The sequence below is a fragment of the Ostrinia furnacalis genome, unplaced genomic scaffold (assembly GCF_004193835.3).
Source record: "Ostrinia furnacalis isolate ACB-3 unplaced genomic scaffold, ASM419383v2 OfSCF7532, whole genome shotgun sequence".
Taxonomy (NCBI): Eukaryota; Metazoa; Arthropoda; class Insecta; order Lepidoptera; family Crambidae; genus Ostrinia; species Ostrinia furnacalis.
Genome location: NW_021137771.1, coordinates 1,195,578 through 1,208,652, shown reverse-complemented (window position 1 = coordinate 1,208,652; position 13,075 = coordinate 1,195,578). Strand labels below are relative to the sequence as shown.

General features: G+C 44.1%; 1 protein-coding gene across 1 annotated transcript in view; it reads right to left on the bottom strand.

Moving 5' to 3' along the window:
• Positions 1-13,075, bottom strand: part of Delta (neurogenic locus protein delta) — a 31,292-nt gene that overhangs the window by 2,871 nt on the left and 15,346 nt on the right. Inside the window, exons 3-5 of the mRNA XM_028321438.1 lie at positions 9,803-9,863; positions 4,432-4,689; positions 113-173 (exon numbers count right to left, since the gene is read on the bottom strand). Of these exons, the coding sequence (XP_028177239.1) occupies positions 113-173; positions 4,432-4,689; positions 9,803-9,863 (380 nt within the window). The remainder of the gene's footprint in view (positions 1-112; positions 174-4,431; positions 4,690-9,802; positions 9,864-13,075) is intronic.

The following is a 13,075-nucleotide window of genomic DNA, read 5'->3' as shown; positions in this document are numbered from 1 at the left end:
GGCTAAAAAGCGTCGCCTTTCTTTTCGTGCGGAACAATGAGGAGGATGAATGATTCAGCCGCGGAGGGAGGCGGGTCGGCGTTTAGCACAAAAGTGTGAAGTGGACACTCACATGCACTCGTCGGGCTTGAGGCAGTGGCCGTGCTCCGCGTCGCAGCCGGGTAGGCACCTCGCTGCAACAAAAAGTACATTCGTTAGCGCGTCGAGACAAAGGGGCGAACACAATGAGCGGAGGATATCTTTAATTTACGTGGGGGGGATGCGAGCGATTAATCACGTGAATGAGAACCGATGTGAAGGCATTTGCGCTGGAATCTCGCGGTTCTGCAAAGGACACGCCGCAAAGAGAGAGGTTCGCGTCCCGGCCGGGGGCGAGGTCGCGCTCCAACAATTTATCTCCCGCTCGCAACGATCCACCATAAACTTTATAATAAATTATTTTTTACTAGAAGTTCCCGTCATACGTTTCCTAGTTATAAATCGAATCCTTCGCTATTTAAAACCATCGCGGAGCGGAGATATTTATAAAGGCTTAGAAAGATGAATATTTAAGTCCGGCTCGTGATGTATTAGAGGCGTAATATGTGCGCATCGTTAACTGTGTGATTTACGTTCTATACACGGCGAACCTTACCCTGTTCTAAAGTTACAGTGTGAAGAAAGTGCCGTGGTATGCGAGGCGCGGCCGGCGTGCATCGCGCTGCAAAAATGCACTAAGTGTCCGTCGACAAAAGAGCGAGCGGCGATGTATGGTGAACGTTGGAAAGTGTTTTGAAATAAGAAGTCGGAGCGCGAACTCGTATCGGTCGGGTGCGCATGGGCAAGTTATCGGAGCGAATACAAAGGGGGCAGATAGCGCGGGGAGCCTAACCGTCACTCGACCGTTACTATTCCCCTAACTCGCTAGAAAAATACTAGACGCCATCTTGCCAGTCTATTCCGATGCAAATGTCGGATTATTCTCGGTTGGAATTGAATAAGGAAGCGATTTGCGCGAAACTCCTCGCACCGTGGATTTTCAGAGCTTAATTCGGTCTGGTAATTGAAATAGATTAGGCACCCCGCTGGCTCTCCACTTCGTAGGTTTAAGCGCAACCAGCGAGCGCAAAGCTCCCTAAACTTGTTCGCAAATCGGCTTACGGCGCGCTCGGGCGAATTGCTGGAGCTTTATTATGCCTGTTTGTAGGGGAAACGAAAAAGACAATCAGCTTTCACGGAGGATTTCACACTTTCACGAATACGTGTTTTAAGTTATATGTATTCTCATGGCCATTATAGCGAAGAATAATAACATTTTACGAGATACATTAAGCCGAACGAGTGGAGGCGCCTTCGACGGCCCAACAAAGGAGATCAAACGCGCTCAAGTGTCAGACTGTTGCGCTCCACCACTCTAGCCAGAGTACCACTCGACTTATCGTGACCCTTGAACGGTATTACGGTAGGTAAAACGGGAGTCGTAAAAATTACTCCAGAAGTAGCCGTAAGTGGAGTTAAAAAGCCGCGGGGAGGATGTTTATGCGTCCTCCTGCACCATCAATTAATTATCAATGGGCACGAACAGTATCGATTTCTAATGGAGTAGCGTGCCGCAGTGCGACCAAGGTCTCGCCGAGCACAATCTTCGACCTTTGCCGAGGCCAGGTAAGAGACAAAAAGCGACCTTCCCGAAGGATGTTTGGCCCTTCCCACGTGTTCGGGTTTTGGCAAATATTAACTGTTCTACACAGCTGCCTTCATCCGAACGGAAATTAGGAGCGCGTGGGATTCGCGATGCAATACAGAAAGTAATATTCGTGAGAACTCCACTGTTGTTAACAATTAGGCGAAATTAAGCGTCTGTAAAGGCTCCTCTCTGATGTTAACCCGTCATTAAGAATGAGAGCTGGATGCGGGATAATGCCGTCGGGACATGCAAATAAGTTTTTCTGGATTGTTAAGCTTTCCCAGAAGGCAGATACCGTTCGGCAGATGTGAGGCAAGTTTCGTGACACGGTCAAGTACAGAGTTTATTTCGATTGGTGTTCAGTTCTCGGTTAAAGGTGTTTTTGACCCGGTTCGCGGCATCTGTGTTGCGGCCGCGCAATGTGTGTGTGAGCGAGCGTACAGCGTTGTTTTCATTTCATTATGGCCGCTTCTCTCGCTTTTACATTTTCGTAATCGCCGATACAAACTCCACTGATAGGGTTGCCGAGGCTTTTATTGGTATACATTTGTAATAACGTACGATCGTTTGCATTCGCGAAGCAGTTGATTTCACACGTTCAATTTACTGGTTGTGGGTTTTTGTGGTGCTTTTTTTTGTTTGGAATCGTGGGTTGATCGGTTAATGTTTTGTTTTTCCAGAAAATTATGATTTCGCGGTGATCCTGTCGCGTGGTGGTACTAGGAGCTCATGGCTCGCGGGCGGGCAGCCCTGGCGTGCGAGCGAGAGGGCGCGCTAGCGGGGCCGGCTCCTCCGTCTCTGTCGGGCGCGTTTTTTGCGGCGCCGGAGTGTGGGAACGCGCCGGCAGGTGGGGCTGCCGAGATTGCGACGCGACATCCGCCCAGCCACAATGCATCTCAAGACGCACCGCTTTGTTTTACAATACGCGACGCGATGTGTTTAACATACGTCAGAACCTTGTAATGACGTTTGAAACGAATAGATAGTTTTTAGGTCGGGCTGGAAGCGGGGTTTGTTGCAATGACGAAAAACTCGTTACATCGATCGCGGTGGCTAATGATGCGGCGACTGCGGCTTTTGTTTACAAATGAAATGCGTTTTGGAGGCGCGACCACACGCGGTCGCACGCCGGTGCTCGGTTGACTGATGAGCTCACATTATGCCCGTGTCACTCTGGACCTGTCGCGTCACTCAGACACTTCCAAACATCTTAATAATACATTTCTCGCTTTGGGAGCGGCGTTATCTCCTCAAGTGGCTAATTTCATTTGAGACGGCCGTAAACTTAATTTAGTTGCGATTATACAAAAATTAATAATCCGCTAACGACTCGAGGAGGCCTCGTAAAAACCAAGTGTTCGTGTTACTGTGGAAACTAAATATAAAGCGATTGTTTCGGAAAATAATGCGTAATTATGAAGGTACAACGTTCTAACATTCGTGATACGAAAAAAAGAAATTTATTACGAGTCATTTGCTTGGAGGTCGGCCGATGCCCACAGGAAGCTGATAAACTTTTTAAATTTTATGAATAGTCCAACACTCGGTTATGGAATATAAAAATGGTTGGGCTAATTAAAACAACGATTTATAGTGGCGATGCTAGCAGATAATTTGAGTCATTATTATCCAGGCATATGCTTACGAACGCCGTTTTTGTCCGCAAATGGATAGAGCTGAAGTTAAACAACTAGATGTTCCCCCGAATGAAAATAGACACGTCAAAGTAAATTGTGCCGGTCGCATGTCCATATTTACACGCGAAGGTTTCTATTGTCACACGAGTTCGATATTTCTCAACATGTTAACATACCGCTGTTTCCCTAACTAATGTTAAACGTAACTAAATTGGACAGCCTTACAAAATGTTTCAGAATACTAAAGGTAAATTCAAATAAACCGTTCGTATACCGCCAATTATATAATTTCGTTCTCATGTATAAGGACGGCCGTTTCAATTATTTTTATGAGAGGATGCTACGCTAAAAATTGTCATGCCCGTTTTAATGAGGAAGAGAGAATTGGGGGCCACATTTAAAATTATTTGGGAATTTGGAACGGCTTCCAACATAAATGTGAGTCGAATAGCGAAATGTATAAAACTGATTAGCTTATGTCAATTCGAAGATAGTATTCAGCTCGGAGGCAACTTTCACAAGCAAAGGTCAGTGTTCTTTAGCTGTAAAATTGATGGGTACATGACAATATTAATGGTAAATGTTAGGTATAGCATTCCGTCCTTGATCTTTCGAGGCTTAAATATGACGTTGTAAAACCAGAGTTGCATCCGGTGACTGCGGCGACATTATTTAAGTTAACCTACTTCTTGGCATTTACAATGTACGCAAATGTTCAAGAAAGAAATCAATTATCTGGCTCATTCACGTGATTAAACAAATTTAGTGTCATAATAAGGCAAAGGAATGGAATTAAAAGGACGTGGGACTTTAAATAGAATAAGCTTTTACTGCTAAACCTGTCCAAAGTCTCCTTTTAGCATTCATCATCATCAGGTCATGTTTTGGTCTCCACTACAAAAGCACGACCTACTTTAAATACCAAAAGGACGCTTGGCAAATGAACTATGGATCCAGGAGCAAATAGACCATGGATCCAGGGGCAAAAGGACCATGGATCTAAGGGCAAATGGATCCAGGGTCAATGGACCATGGATCCAGGGGCAAGTTTTTTTTGTTATGTGACAGGAGTGAACAATTTATCCAGGGGCAAAAGGACGATTTCGCATCAAAATAGAGCAAACTTACGTTTCGAGCAATAATCCCCGGTCCAGCCCGTTCTGCAGACGATCTCCCCCGAGGAAGAACAGGTGTAGTGTCCGAAGGCATCATCCCTCGGCCTGCAGAGGACTTCGCAGCCCGCTCCGTAGTAGTGCGCGGCGCAGGTGACCCGGTAGGACAGCCTGAGGTGGGCCCCACCAGCGCCGCCCCATCGTTGCTCCTCCTCCACCCATGGACCCCCCACGTCAGCTATGCTCTGCTTCGTCATCCGCGCGATTAGGGTATCTGGAAAAGAATGCGGTCTGGTTAGGACTTGATGTAGTCTGGTAGAGTCAAGGTCAAGATATGATCAATAGCTTTTGACAACATTACAAATATTTATGTAGTTCTTATTACACTTGTAGGTGGATTGTTTTAACACGTGAGGTTCTCATGAGTCAATTTACATAAATAGTAATTCAAAGACAGTACAGATGATCTTCTAAGTTTATGTAAGCTAAAAGCTTGTTGAGCAAATATTGCGAACAGTCCAACCATAAATCTCGAACTGGTGAACGCGGTCGGAATTTAAAAAGGATAATGGCGCAATTAATCTGATTATAATCTGAAGAAAATCAAATATTTGTTTATCACCGTGGGAAAGGGTTACAGAAGTAAATTGACCTGTTAACCGTCCGTTTGACGCCCGCATTGGACCGTGAGATCTCATTGTTCGGAGTGATTCACTGTTTTGATTCCGAGGCGCCCGTTGTGATTGATTAATAGTTTTAAACTACATTCTTCTACCAACTTAACCAGTAACGAAGCAGTGACATAACTAAGCAAAATAAAAACCCGGCCCTGAAAACTACCCGTGATTAAAAAACTGCCCGTCCATTCATCAAAGCGATGTAAGTGGCGAGTCGAAGGCATGCTGAGAAATCTCAGAGCCGGCGAGTTCCTACCTTTATTTATTTCTCGTCGTGTATGCCCGCTTTTTACTCTTGTTGCCTCGGTGGTACATTCCTAAGCCGGTAATCCCGACAGCAGATAAAATTAAACCAGACGCGAAACAAAATTAAAAGGTATATAAAAACGATCGATCCCGACTAATTTTGTGGCGTATGGTATTCGATACGTGTCCTTTGTTTTATTTTGTGGGGTTGCGATATGGGGCTGGTAATGAGGCGGCACTCGGCACTCGATTCCGTTTTGTTTACGAGTCCGATGATCGGCAACGTATCGATATTCATTTGTTCCGATCGAGTTGTCGACGCACGAGACTGAAATATCTGTAGAATTGAACACGACTCGTCGATGAAGGATAGGCTTACAAAGATATTATCGCTCTAATAAATTTCAAAAGATACGCGCGGGTTCATACGCACGTCTATACCGAACCAGATTCAGATGTATGTAACGAGAGTTTAAGACCCTTTTAGTAGTTTAGTGCTAAACATTAAATTATAGCGATAAAGTTGAAATAATAAGGCACGCTATTGAAGCTAAATGCAACAAAAACTGGCTAAGTGGACCTTTCGAACACGCATAAGCGTAGGGCTCTTTAGGTTATTTTCTTTTTATATTAACTAAAAAGAACTACCAAAAAGGAGGCGAAAAACAATTTTGATTTAGTCGAGACAAGCATTTGATACGAACGGAACTCGAAAACAATTTAAACGTGTCTTTATATGGATGCAAATAAAATTGACATACGGCGAGATAAACGATCGACAGATTAATCGTAAAAGACCAATTAAGATGGTTACACCGGAAAATACAGTTACTCTTGTATTTTAGTTTTTATACGGACATTTCATATGTGGAGCGCGAGATAAGCTGTAACTAATAAAGATAATTTCTTTTCTTTATTTACGTTACTTAGCTAACTTGTTTTTTCAGATGCCAGCTATAAACATTTCTTATTACTATTGCTAATTGGCAGAAATAGTAATTGAATTGGATAATAAAAAAAACATTTGAAAGTCAACATTAACAATGTACAGGAAAATATAAAATGGAAAATGAAAACTATGCTTGTTTTTATGGCTCATGATTCTACAAGAATATGATTTGCAATGTTTTATGTATGTGTGCTATGAAATTATTCAAGTACAAAGGAAGGTTATTAAAGTCAAGTGTGCAGGGTTCGACGGGAATTAGAAAAATGACGTGTGGGAACGGAGTGCGGGCCTCTTGCAATTTGCCGCGAATTTACAATAACGCCAACAGTCACCCAGTAATTTCAACCTTACGGTCAAGGCAGCAAGGGAAATATGCGAAGCGAACTTCTGTGCCGACCGTACCGGGGAATTATGGCCACCGACCACTGCCGATTCAGGTGCAGGGTTGTCAGTGCGCAGTTTAAACGAAAAACGCTTAAAACATTATTAATAGCTCTCGTTACACCTACCACTTAATATTGATGGGTATAATTTTCAAGTTTGCGAACTTTTTCGAGTGTTTAAACGTTGTTTATAGCCAGCCCTAAACTATAGCAGTGATTCGCAGGAAAACGCAGGCGTCTTAAGACGTTTCTCCATCAAGAGAAACTTTACCGCTCTGCCACCAAACAACCGCACAAATTACACTCATCATCCTAATTCCCAACCGTAACTATATTAAATGAAGGTGTACCCCACTATCGTCTATTAATGTAAACCCGATTCACAAATAAATAACACATTTAAAGAAGGACGAAGCCGTAACTGTGCGTACGTGCTGGCCGGCCGAAGATACCATGTTATTACCGAGCAGAGGTCACTACAAATAAACCGAGAATAAATCCGTACAAACGCCAATAAACAAAAACAAAAGAAAGCGAAATAACCGATAATTTGAGCCGCACTATCGGAGGCGGACGCGGCCGATTTGGGATGTTCGAAACGCGATTTTGGGAAACGCGGGATGCGATCACGCGATTCAGCTTCCGTCGCTATGATCGATGGAGCGATCGCCGGATGCCGGCTCATTCATTACACTCGCGGATTGACAACGTCTATCGCCCGAACTGGATCGACGCTCTAATTAGTGGTGGGCGTCGCAACGAAATCGAAATCGGTGACGCGACTTCGCGAGGTTCGACGACTCCGCAGCTGAGCCCGCATCATTATCGCCGTCTCGATTTCCACTTCTCGATTCGGACACCTGCCCGGCCGGTTGCCCGCCAGCGTTGTGGGAAACGGCCATCTCTTCAATGGACTGTGTACACAACGACGCACAACTTTTGTTTATAAAACTGTCCACTCCTAGCGGCGAGAACGTTTGAGAGGTGCGCCTGCGACTCGCACTAGATAAATAACTCGAGTGTTTAGGCTTAGAGGTTAGCGTTTCGAGAGGTTCAATTCGGAATAACAAAAGACGGCGGATTTCGCGTAACCCGACACGGAGGACGCGGCTTTAAATTCACCATTGTTCAGTGAGAACACGGACATTTTCGTTCCGGGCAGAGAATCCGATGAATGCGGAGGATTGTGCAATGCACTCGTTACATTTCCAGACGGCTGACGTGGTGCGTTTAACCTTTGAGAAAGCCAATTAACAGCGTTGTAATCATAAAGAGAGCTCTGGGAACGGGAGGACGGCTAGAGCGCGTAATGAATTGACTAATAATGCACGGCCGGATAGCGAGATAAGCAGCCGTCACAACATAACTGTATCGATAATCGCATCTCGGTCGTGTAATGTCAGGCGGCGAGCGGTAGCGGGGCCCGCGGCGGAGCACCGGCCCACACGTAATTGCCTCGCCGAATCTCTGCCGATACACTTCACACGCTCTGCACCACCGTCGCCCACGGAACAGCGCTGCGGGACACTGGAAGTGTGCCCACCTATTATCCGAGCCATGTGCTCAGCATCTGTCGACGCCGCTTCCTGGCCAGCGCCTGCTACATCATAAATTGAGCCTTCCGGGACGTCTTCCGCGCTTTTTTATCCAGTTCAAGCCCTACGACGACGAAAGATGAAGTGTAAACTTAGAGCTACTTCCCTCAGAGGTACGTTTTTTAGCGTCGAGTAAACAACGGGCCGCAAGACGGGCCAGGTGCGGCCTTGCCTCGGGCAGACAAAAGATTTCGGTGAAGGAACGAGCGACAACATCAGAATCGCCGGCGACCATTGTTGTTTGTTTAGCAAGAGAATGCCTTTATGCGACTCCGTGTGCTAGCGCTATTCTCAACACAATCGCGTGTTTATCTTTATGATAAATGGGACAATTTAGTGACTCCCATATTTTAAGATTTCGATTTGGCGTATGAAATCGAAAGATTCAGGGGTCGTAATCGATTGCGTTGAACCGGTAAAGGGGACTTGCAGCTGTTGAGTTCGGTATTAGATAAAAAACCGAATGTGATTTAATTAAGCATTAGCCCAGTGAGTCGATAGTGAGTGAACACAAACGGCGCGGTGTAACCTGTTATTAAGGTTGATTAGATTTCTGTTGGTAACATTTCTCGGTAGTGAGGCGGCGCCGCCCATCGCTCCCGCGCCGTATTAAAAATATACCCGTCCTCTAAGCTATCCACTTCAGACGCTAATGATTTTCGGTAAACCGGCCGTAGACACACCTCGCCGTATCTCTAAATCTGTTTTAAGTAAATCACCGGGGTTTTTGTTATTCGGTCAGGAGTAGTAATTATGTCGGTCAGAGTGCAGCGGGATGAGAATCTAATTAAGAAATGGGCGTCGCCGGTCAGCATTCGCGTCCGCCATTTTGATAGTTTTGAAAATCGAAGACCTTCCCGTTGCGGTTGCAGGCGTTTTTTTAGCGTAAGGAGTTTTGTTGGTATATTGCACGGGGCGAATTATCATGATGATGTATTTACGAGCGGGTCGGGTACAATTCATTCGGAATCGTTTTTTCGGTCACGCCATGTCGCATGCACGCGGCAAACTGTCGATTCTTTATTGGGCGTTTAGACCGCGCGATATCAAAATGAGTCGAACTCGAATCGATTGTCTAATGATAATAATCTAAAATTATTCGTGCACATGGCATCGGTAATTTCGTGGATACGTTCGCGTGTGAGAAACGGTGGCGGTTCGCCTACTTTTGGACGGTTGCGTTCTCTGTCGTCTAGGTACCGGTCAATGGCCATCGGAATACATTAGAACATTTCTACTAAATTTTCGTCCTACAGAAGGCTGAGTTTATTAGAATAGTGTGCGCATTGCGACGCGACTCACGCGCAGCGCCCGTGCTCGGAACGCCAATCGTCCACGCCATGGGAACATTTTTGTCTTCCACGATATGATAATATGAGCATTCAAATATACATACTGTCCGTTAAATGCACGATAAACACCCCGAATTACAGTGAAACCTGAATGCGAGTGAGTCGTGAGCGACGTGATTTGAATTTTACAAGACGAGGATTTTCACGATCCTCTTTATCATAATCGTATTAGGATGAGGACTCACCATCAGATCTGGACGTTTCGTTCGTGTCGTGCCACGCTTCGACTATAAGCGAGAAGGTGCCCTGAAATAGAAAAGAAAAACACATTAAACTCGTTTCACGGACAGGAAATAAATGCGAATCTTATCGTGAACAAACACAACAAAGATAGTAGCCAACCCAATAATAAAAGCGCGGCGCTCTTGTGTCGATGTCGCATCGATATCACCATCATAATCGGATCGTTGCGATTCCGCTCGTGTTTTGTTTTTACTCATCCATGCCAGCCGGAGATACCATCGGTTCGGCATAACCTCACTTCAAATCCATCAAATTCAATTTTCGGACGGTACAGGCAATTACGGGCAGAATACAATATTAATTTCAGTTGAAATTTTAAGTTAATCAAGTTACATAAAAATGAGACCTTTTACAGAGGCAGTTGGGCATTTCAAATATTTCCTTTAGTTTACAACATTGTTGTAGCAGCCCGGCATGCCGGACGAGCGTAAATTAACATGATAGACAGGTGAACCAGGCAGCAGATGGCATGAATTGTTTCAATATCAGTCTAAAAATACCCGCGAGGCGACCGAGACGCGCGCACTTAAAGCACCCAATATGGGATCATGTAATAGTTTCGTGCCTTATAAAAAACAGGAACGAGCACATATCAGATAGTAAGATATTGACATTTGTGGATGTTTACATAAGGAGGCGAAACGGCAGTCGAAAATCGATTATGGGGTGATAAGGCGGGAGTAAACACTTTACAGGCGCCTGCGACGCTTATCGCGGCTTTTATGGCCTGTGAGGAGCGTTCATGCGAAAATGGACACTTTAGTTCAATGGGATTAAACGTTCTATGCCCGAAGATATTGCTACACAAAGGGCAATGACGTGTGGAAGAAGCGATATCAATGCTGAACAAATGATACACAGATTCACAAGAAAAACAACCCTTTTAGTAAAGACAAAGGAATATTCCCCTTATCGAAACACTATTCGTTTATGAAATTTCTCCCACCGTAAGAACCGGTCTGCTTGCCCATAAAACACTACGTTCAGGCTCCGAACAACGAGCTCCTCACGACCTTAAGATCTGTAATCGATCTTTAATTGCGTACTCCGTAATCGTTAAATAAAACAAGAAACAATCGAAGATCGCCACTAGATTAACAACGAAAATAATAAGGATACAATTGCCATGCAGAATAAGGCGCGTAGGAAACGAAGTCGCTAATGCTTTATGGAATAAGGCACCCAAGAAGGATGGAGAGTGCATTGTAATTACAAAGAGCACGTCACGGGTCGCCATGGCAGCTGCAACGGATATTAAGGGTCACCATATTAATCTGATCAGCACCTACTCTCTTAAGGAGTGATTCAGTTTTCCCCGACAGATGTCGCCCGTTGTCAATTAAGAGCTTGATGAATGAAAACATCATTTGCATGGGCGAACAATAAAAGCATTTGCATGAACCAATACTGCTTCTCTAATGAACAATGATGATTGTCATGCGAGAACTCCAATACGAGAAATCAGTTTCTCCGATGCAAAAAACTAGCTTTTTCTCTCGTTTCTTGACATAGATCCATTAAGTTTAGACGGTGGTGAGTTTTGACGAATTTATAATAAGGTTTCGTTAAATACGACGACAATACAAGCGGACGTGTTATCGGCCGAAGCTGAATACTAAGCAGGCCGCCGCCGCCCGACCAACTTGAGCCTTATGCTCCTGTATCAATTTATCCGACTTTGTAATGAAACATCGACTTATCATAAACCTTACTCGGTGTAAATAAGGAGCGAAGGACGGTTGTCAAAATATTTTATTATGATTTGTGTCGTGTACTGGCGATCAAATATGGCCAGTCGTAGTGTACGTATTGATTTGTTAATCGAGTATGGAGAGCGCATTTCGGTCAGCTGTGGTGACTGGTGGCCGGTTGTAAGTATATGCCGGTTCCCACGACAGTGACTCTCGAGCTGCCCATAAAAAGCGACCGACGTAAGCGTACGTGTACAGGTAGCCTTTATAGACGTGTCGAGCTCGCAATACCGTATACTTACATCAACTTGCAGACACAACTCGCTAGATCTGGCAGTAATTAAGCTAACTCGTATGCTGTATGTGGCAGTATGTCTTGTGTGTAACTTTGATTAAAAAATCTGAACATCGATCACAATCGACGCAGTGTTCCAATTTCGAACCGAGCACTGGCCATCAAAAAATGTAATTACCGTTCCGAATTCAAATGTTTTTTCTTATTCTAAACGTAGAGTTATTTATGACGTAAAATACAATATCGAGACGAGATCGAGGCGTATCGCGACGCATTAATTCTTTCCCTCGAATGCGATGCGTTAAATTGTATTAAAGACTTAAACGAAGCAATAGAATGATATCGTGCGGTCTGAATGCTGGGGAATTATTTGATAATCGTTTTATGAGGGTGCCTAAAGAGGCTACTTCCATATCGGAGCCTGTTCTGACGTTATTTTGTTATTAATTAGACATATCGGTAAGGATACGTGGGAACGGACCCGTATTTCGTGAGCCTGGACGCCATGTGTTTGGGATTTACACCGCTTAGGACAAAAGAGGTAATCAGGTACTGGATACTTTTGTTTGTTGTTTCGCGCACGTGTTTCGGACATCATTGTTTGACTTTTTGTTTGCTTATTTAGAAATCGCAGCAGATGTCGGGATTGACGTTATTGTTATCGTTAGTTTGACTGTGGACATTTTTATGACACACAAACCAAACAGTTTTCGTCGCGTACTTACCGAAGGAAATGGAACAAGGTCAGTCCACCATGGTATATTCGGTCAATACTGGTACAACATTGAAAGTATTATGAGAGCATCACAAAAAAGGGTATTTTACCGCGCTTTCGTGTTTCGACACGAGAAATATTTAGAACACAAACACCTGAGTTGAGGAGTCGTGATTTCATATTTCACACTTTGCCAGTTGCTTTAATATGCTTTCGCTCCACTGTAGATAGCGTCGCGACACTCACGAAATCTTTTACATTCAAATATCTCAAGTAAAATATAGTATTTAAAGTATACAAATGAAAATATGCCTTCTTGTGACTAATTAAGATTGTATATCAATCGATCGTTGCCTGTTTCCAAAGTTCGTCAAATGAAAAAGATATGCAAATCTCAAGTCGGCCAGATAAATCCGTACGTGTATCGTTATTAAAGTGTTCCGAGCGCATTTAATTCCGATTATTAATGCTTTTAATTAAGTTTATCTCCTTCTATTTTGGCATTTCGATCGCA